The following is an 8,667-nucleotide window of genomic DNA, read 5'->3' on the forward strand; positions in this document are numbered from 1 at the left end:
GATTCCTACAATAAAATAGGCTAAATTGTAAGTAAATCTCACTGTGGCATTTCACAGACTTTTTTCCTGTCTTATGTATCTCATATCTTTACGGACATTTGTATTTTTTTAAACAAAAATAATGAATTATTTTAATTTGTTATAATTTGTTTCTTTCATTTACTGGATTAGATACATCTCACACATACTTTTCCTAAGTCCATAGCGGATATATAAGAACTGGTCATCTACTAGACTGCAAAGAAGGCCTAAGTCTTTATACGAAATCCTACGGGGCCCGTAATCTGAACAGGGAGGGATTCGAACTGGATTTAACGACCCAAGTGTTTATTTTTTAACAAATGGAAAACACCACCTCTCAGCCGTGCTTTCACCTTTAAGGATAAGAGGAAAACCAGGCGAGAGAGGCAGCTGGACCGCCTGTGACATGTGAATGAGGCCGTGTGCAAACCTGTGTGACGTCGCTGAGGCCCCTAGAGAAAAACGGCCACTTCTTTCTCAGCCACCTATGGGAGTAGCGCCGGGGCCTCCGGGCAGCGGTAGACCCGCACACCTGAAGATCTCACCGCAGCCATGAGCAGTAAGGACTGCTTCAGGGGTGGACGCTCTGGCCACTGGGCCCGGGGATGCCCTAGAGGAGGAGCTCGAGGGCGCGGAGCTAGAGGCCGTGGCAGAGGTTCTCAGGGCACTTCCACCACCCTACCTGACATCTGTTACCGCTGCGGTGAGTCTGGTCATCATGCTAGGGACTGTCACCTTCTCGAGAACATCTGCTACAACTGTGGGAGAAGTGGCCACATTGCCAAAGACTGTACGGAGCCTAAGCGAGAGAGGGAGCAGTGCTGTTACACTTGTGGCAGACGAGGCCATCTGGCTCGCGATTGTGACCGTCAGGAACAGCAAAAGTGTTACTCTTGCGGCGAATTAGGCCACTTTCAGAAAGACTGTACCCAAGTCAAGTGCTACCGGTGTGGCGAGACCGGCCACGTGGCCATCAACTGTAGCAAGAAGAACAAGGTCAATTGCTACCGCTGTGGCAAGCCCGGACATCTAGCCCGGGAATGCCCCACTGAGGCTACCGCTTAGTTTTTTTCCTTTGTCCTCCCCTCCTTTTGCTGATTGATAATTACATTATTTTCTCTGAAACCTCTTCACTGACCAGAGGTTCACAGACAGAGGCTACTCCCAGGCTAGTGAGCATTAATTACCGTGTTAAAGGAGAAAACAGCTGGAAAAAAATCTCAAAAAAAGTTATTCACTTTTAGATGTCTTATAATTAATGTGTTTCTGTGCCACTGGAGAATCTGGTTATTGAACAGTCATTCTGAACATTAGGCAGCTTCTAGGTCTTTGGACGTCTTTTGATTTAACATTTAACAGCTACTGTGTTCCAGCCACTATTGGAGGATTTGGGACTACGTCAGTGAGCAAATCAGACCAAGTTTGAGAACACAGGCCTAGAATCTATTAACAAGTAAAACAGCGTGTCAGATGAAGATAAATTGCTATGGAGAAAAAGGACACCAGGGAAAAGCATAGTGAGTGTGTACGGAGGGGACAAATGGTTCTGTCTTAGATACAAAAGGCACCCTGAGGAGGTGGCATTTCCTCAGAGACTCATCACCCAAATAAAGCTGATTCTAGAAATGTCTATGACCTTGCCAAAGTGACTTTAATTTTATTATATGTCGATTGCTTTGAATTATCTGACCACATCAGCTTTTAAATAACACTGAAAGACATCACTATCTGGCCCTACATAAAGTGTATAGTTTAATGAAAATAAACCAGAAAAATATGTATAATGTGTGTAAGTAGCTTTGAGAGAGAGAGCAATGAGGAAAAATTGACCAAACAAAAAACCTTAGGAGCAAACTGTGGACATAAAGATATCAGCGACAAAGTTTGGACTTACATATTTTTAACAATCTAAGAAAACAAGTATAACCACTAAGATTAAACATAGATTGGGGCTTTGGTAATTTCAATAATACACATTTTCACAGATACAAAAATCATATTTATATTTAGGAGTTTCTGAAAAATGTATTTTCACAGATATAAAAATGTTCAGTTTTATATGCTGGCATTTTAAAAAATCAGATCTGGAAAACAAGTGAAGTTCTATAAAATAGAAAAGGCACTTTTAAACTCTAAAACTTGGTATGGGGAGGTAGCTATTGTGGCAAGCAAAATTTGAAGTTGTAATGAAAAATGATTTAGAAAATGACAATACTACACATCAAACCTAGGATGTGATAGAATTTATAACAGAAAGGATAGTGTAGAGGGTACAATTTTTGGTCCATAAACTCAAATGGTCAAAGAAATGTAACTGATCTTATAACTGAAGCCACATTCTTTTATGAACCTCCATAAGAATTGATGTGTAATCCTTCATTCCCATCTGAACGATCCTTTCAATTTAGCTGAGTTTCAACTTCTGTGACCCTCTTGGGCTCCTAGAAATTGATTTGGTTACTTGCTGTGCTGTGTCAACAAGACACTCCCAGCCCCTAAACAAATTCTCGAGTCTTGTCAGAGTGCTGAACTCTATTTAGGAAAGGACAAACACAGGACTCTGCTTTTGAATCCTCCCAAACCATCTGGAGTTTCGTTTCCCATGCCCTCAAGAATTTGGCCCAGAATTGGAGGGGGAAATGAGGCTACATCTCTGTATTAAGGGTACACCTAGCATTTAAGTTCTCCTTACATTCCCTCTAGGCAACCTTTTCTAGTCTCAGACAAAGCGAAGTCTTATTTTGATTCATCAGTATTCCTGTGCCAGAAGTTACAAAATGGTGTTGCTGCCCAAGGTGGGAGTCGTCTGCTCATGGCAAGACATGCCAATAGTGGAGAGGCAAGTTGGTAGCAGAGAATTTTATTACAGCTTGCCAGCAAGGGGGAAGATGGCCGACTAATGTCCAAAAGAAACATCTTCCAGAACAAAGACTACAGGCCAGTTGTTTTTTTTTTTATTATTGCAGTAACATTGGTTTATAACATTATATAAATTTTGGGTGTACATCATTATATTTTGATTTCTGTGTAGATTACATCAAGTTCACCACCCAAAGACTAATTACGCTCCATCACCATACACATGTGGGTGATTACTCCTACAGGCCAGTTATATAGGGGGCTGGTCTTTGGGTGGGGGAGGTATCTGGTCTCCAAGTAGGGGCAGCCATCTGATCTCTGGGTGGGGCCAGACATCTGGTTTTAGTTCCTGATAGTCTTTTGTTTTACTGAATGTACATCAGAGACAAGAGCAACACCCTGTACCCAGATCTTTCAGTTGTCATTGATGATGGCTATCAGCATAGACTCTGCCTGGGGGTCATCACATTCCTATTGAACTCAAAAGAACAAAGTTATCAAAATTATCAACTTATTGCAGCTGGGAGAGGCCATAAAATCTACAGAGCATATATTTCTCCTGGAGGGTGCGTATCTAGCTGGGTTAGTTAATCAGAGGTCATTCAAAATTACAATATCAGTTTTTTTCTACAATATGGCTTCCATTATGTCAACCTTGTGTTGAGCCAGTATCAATGGTAGCCTTCTTACTGAATCAGGTCCACAATACATTTAGTTTGACCCACACATTGTTTAACAATATTCATCAATTAGATGCCATTGGAACATTTCCCATAGAAATTCTTATTTTCAGTCTCTCTGTAACAAAAACAAAGATAGGGAAGCACTAGGCACCCATTTCTATGTGGATACTTTCAGCTGGAGGTGAGTAGTACTTTCTCCCTACAGACAAGTCACAAGTCCCCGCTTTGACCCCAGCACCCACTATTCCTCATAGTCTTGCAAAAGTCCCAGCCAGAATTTCTCTTACTTTACCTACCAGGCCCCTCTAGCTACTTGAGTCTATAACCTCTGCTATATGCTTGGGGACAGGGGTACATAACTATATAACATTCACCACACAATTTTAGTTAAAATTGATTCTATAATCCTCATATTAATAGATACAAACAGGAAAGCACATTATATCAATAGAGGCTAGAAAGGCATTTTATAAAATTCAAGCTTCTTCCTGATTTAAAAACAAAATAACAAAACATCTCTTAGAAAATAACTGAAAATCCAGCTAATGGGGCTTCTCCTTCCAAGAAGATGGCATAGATATGCGTTTACCTATTCTTTCCATTCAGTGCAACTAAAAACCCTAAACATTATATATAAAACAAGCATATAAAGACTCCAAAAGGTGGACAGAAAAAGATAGATGGGCAAAGGGCTCCTGAATCAAAGGAACTACATGATAGTGAGTTCCTTGGGTTTTCTTTTTGCCTCATATATCTGTGGACTAAAAAATAACTGTTGCCAAACCAGGTTCATTTTGCCCACCACATGATTATGCCAATCACCAGGACAATGAGTTTTCAAAGAGAAAGGATTTAATCACAAGGCAGCCAAGCGAGGAGGCAGGAGAATCAATCTCAGATCTACCTCCCTGAAAATGCGGAGTCAGGGATATTTAAGGGGGAGGGGGCAGGGTGGTCTGAAGTGTGGGAATAGATGATTGGAGGTCAGGAGAAGTGAGATAATTGATAATCTGCACAAGCATAGTTAAGCTTCATACCTCTTCATAGGATACATGTTCATAAAATGGCAGCATTACCATTATCTGAGGGTGGAGTTTTTAGTTCCTTGACATCAAAAAAGTCTCTTGTCGAGCATTTGTGCAGGCCCAGTTGATGAGTTGGTGGTCTCAGCCGGCCTGAACTGGACAAGTGGTCTCAGTTCCTGGAAAAGCTACTCTTAATTACTCTGTTAATAAGATGAGGTCAGTTGAACTGGGTCAACTGGGTCAACCGTGGGTTCTGGAGGGCCCACAGTTACGTAACTAATAACTATTCTATAGATAAGAGAAGTAAGATGAGTTTTACTTGAGCCACAGTGAGGATCATAACCCAGGAAGGCCTTTTCCAGAAAGGAAGAAAGTGTTCTGGAGAAGCATGATTTTCAGTACAGTCTCATATCTTTTTATTACAAAGAACATACATTAAACATACCCAGGATATATTTTCATCAAAGTTTCAAAGAGATGTTTAGTTTCAAATTAGCAGGTCAACATGACCCTGATGTTGGGAAAGGGAACTTATTTTAGGAGTACTAATAGGGGCATTACCAGTAGGGTGTTACCAGTAGGGCATAAGAGGGGAAATATGCATTCTTATCTTAAGAAAGTGCATTCTTTATTTTAATAGTTAAAGCAGATGTACAATGTATGTTTGATAGGCTGTAAGTCAGACTTTTTATTTTAAGCCAAATCAGTTTTGCATGTGAACAGTTACCCCATATACCTCAGTGTGTAAAAATCCCTTGTCATATTGTCACTCACCAGTTGCCCCAAGAAACTCAAGGGTGGGTTTGGAAGCATTTAACTGTTGTTCCAAATTATTTTTTCTTTTGTTATGTTAAGGAGATGCAATTGCCAACCACCCTGAACCAGACCAAGCCTCACCACAAAAGCTACACCTATGACCTTTGCTTTATTTTGAATGCTAAGATCTCTCCAGGAGGCTCTTAGGCCTTATTACCATAACCTACAGTGTATGTGGAAGCATGTTTTCCAGCTGAGCCTGTGCAAGCAAATACCCATCTCTCCCTTTTGAATATTCATTCCCCATCCAAAATAAAAGGTTCTTGCTTCCCTTTGTTTGGGGATGCCATGACTTTGGAAGTGATTCCTCATGGTCTCCTATTTGCTGGAAATATACTTTGTGAGACAGCTACTTCTGGTGGAGAGTCCGATTTAACTCACCAGGAGGGAACCCACTTTGATTTTGGTAACAATATCCCAGACTTGAAGCTGAAGAAGCCAGCAACCCAGAAATTTCAATAGGCATAGACATAAAAAGCCCTAACAAAAGCCTGCTCTCACTAGCCAAAGGGCCAGGAGAGAGGCAGCCTAGAAACATAGAAAACTTTTAGACAGTAGCCACTCTACTTCAGCCAAACATCACAAGTAAAACTATAGCCCCATCCCCAGCAGCAAATGCTTAGTGAGGAAGCTGAACTTAAACTCTCATAAAGCTGCAACAAGGTGCTCCAGCAGCCCATTTGGAGTACTATCCAAAGAAGGCCCAGCAGTAACAAAGTGGCTTCCTGAAAAGATTTTAAAAATCGACAAATTTCCAGCAAGACTAACAAAGGGAAAAAAAGAGGAGGGGGGGGCCAGCCAGGTGGTGTAGCAGTTAAGTTCACACACTCCACTTCAGCCGCCCAGGGATTGCCGGTTCAGATCTTGGGCGCAGACCTGTGCACCACTTAGCAAGCCATGCTGTGGTGGGCATCCCACATATAAAATAGCGGAAGATGGGCACAGACGTTAGCTCAGGGCTAATCTTCCTCAAAAAAATAGAGGAGAGATAAATTACCAATATCAGGAATAAAATAAAGGATACCTCTACAGACCTTGCAGACATCAAAGGAATAATAAAGGATTACGATGAATAACTCTACACACATAAATTGGACAACTTAAATGAAATGGACCAATTCTTTGAAAAACGCAAACTACCATAACTTACCCAATATAAAATGAACAATGTGAATAGCTCTATATTAAGGAAATTGAATTAGTCATTAAATATTCCTCCTCAAAAAATCTCCAGGTTCATATGGTTTCCCTGGAAAATTCTACCAAACTTTTAAGGAAGAATTCATGCCAATTCTATGCAATCTCTTCCAAAAAATAGAAGAGAAGGACCATTTCTCAATACATTTTATGAAGCTAGAATTACCTCGATAGCAAAATTAGACAAAGACAGTACAAAAGAAAACTACAGACTAATATCCCTTATGAATATAGATGAAAAAATCCTTGGCAAACTATTAGCAAGGAAAATTCAGCAACATAAAAGAATTAAACATCATAACCAAATGAGATTTTTTTTCAAGGATGCAAAGATGGTTTGATATTCAAAAACCAGTAAGTGTAAGCTAATATATTAACATACTAAAAAAGAAAAATCATATGGTCATGTAAGTTGATGCAGAAAAAGCATTTGACAAAATCCAGCACATATTCATGATAAAAACTCTCAGAAAAATAGGAAGAAAAGGGGAACTTCCTCAACATGATAAAGAACATCTACAAAAAACCTACAGTTAACATTCTATTTAACAGTGAAAGACAGAATACTCTTCTCTGAAGATCAGGAAAAAGGCAATGATGTCAGCTCTCATCATTCTTGTTCATATAGTGAGGGAAATTCAAGTTAGTGCAATAAGGTAAAATGGGAAATGGAAATGAAAGGCATATAGATTGGAGAGGAAGAAATAAAACTGCTCCTATTTGCCGGTGACATGATTGTCTACATAGAAAATCCCAAGTAGGGGCCCACCTGGTAGCATAGCAGTTAACTTCGTGTGCTTGCTTCAGTGGCCTGGGGTTCACCAGTTTGGATCCCAGGTGTGACCTACACACTGCTCATCAAGCCATGCTGTGGTGACATCCCACATAGAAGAACTAGAAGGACCTACAACCAGGATATACAACTATGTACTGGGGCTTTGGGGAGAAAAAATAAAGAAAGAAAGATTTAAGTCTGAAAATCCCAAATAATCACCAAAAAACCTCCTAGAACTAGGAAGTGATTTCAACAAGGTTGCAGGACACAAGAGAAACACACAGAAATCTATTGTATTTCCATATTCTAGCAATGAATACATTAACACTGAAGTTAAAAATGCAATACCAGTTATAATCACTCAAAAAAAAGAAATACCTACCTATAAATTTAGTGAAACGTGTACAGCAATTGTATGCCGAAAGGTACAAAATGCTGATGAAAGAAATCAAAGATCTAAATACATGGAGAGACATCATGTACATAGATTAGAATACTGAACATAGAAGTGATGTCAATTATTCCCAAATTGATACGTAAGTTTAACGCAATTCCCATCAAAATCTCAGCAAGATATTTTTGTATATATAGATTATTCGACAATCTATAGGCAAAGACAAAGGAAGTAGAATAGCTAAAGCAATTTTGAAAAACAAGAATAAAGTGGGAGGAATCAGTCTATCCAATTTCAAGACATTAATTAGCCATAGTAATCAAGACTGAGTGGTATAGGCAGAGATATAGACATGTAGATTAATGTAAAGAATAGAGAACACAGAAGTAAAGTCAGAGAAAATGCCCAACTTAATTGTGATAAAGATGTGAAATCAATTCAATAGAGGTAAGAAAGGTTTTTTGACAAATGATACTGGAGCAATTGGACTTCAATAAGCAAAACAAAAATGAACCTCAATCTAAGTCTCACATCTTACAAAAAAATTAACTCAAAATCAATCACATACTTAATTATAAGATGTAAATTATAAAACTTTTAGGAAAAAAATTGGAGAAAACCTTTGGGATCCATGGGCAGGTAGTGAGTTCTTAGATATGACAACAAAAACATGATCCACAAAAGGAAAAATTGATAAATTGGACCTCATCAAATTTCAAAACTTTTGCTCTGAAATACCCAAATAATAGGATGAAGAGACAAGATGCAGAATGGGAGAAAATATGTATAAACCACACATCCAGCGAGGGCTAGTATCTAGAATATATTTTAAAAAAACTTTCAAAACTCAATGGTTACAAATTCAAACAACTCAATGAGAAAATGGGCAAAGCACAC

The 8,667-nt window shown here is 39.2% G+C and overlaps 1 protein-coding gene across 1 annotated transcript; it reads left to right on the top strand.

The window, feature by feature from the left end:
- The first annotated feature begins 410 nt into the window (after positions 1 to 410).
- On the top strand, positions 411 to 1,651 carry ZCCHC13 (zinc finger CCHC-type containing 13). The gene has a single exon (XM_001504974.7). The coding sequence runs from the start codon at positions 574 to 576 to the stop codon at positions 1,084 to 1,086; it is 513 nt and encodes a 170-aa protein (XP_001505024.3). The 5' UTR covers positions 411 to 573; the 3' UTR covers positions 1,087 to 1,651.
- The last annotated feature ends 7,016 nt before the right edge of the window (positions 1,652 to 8,667 follow it).

This window comes from Equus caballus, chromosome X (assembly GCF_041296265.1).
Source record: "Equus caballus isolate H_3958 breed thoroughbred chromosome X, TB-T2T, whole genome shotgun sequence".
NCBI lineage: Eukaryota > Metazoa > Chordata > Mammalia > Perissodactyla > Equidae > Equus > Equus caballus.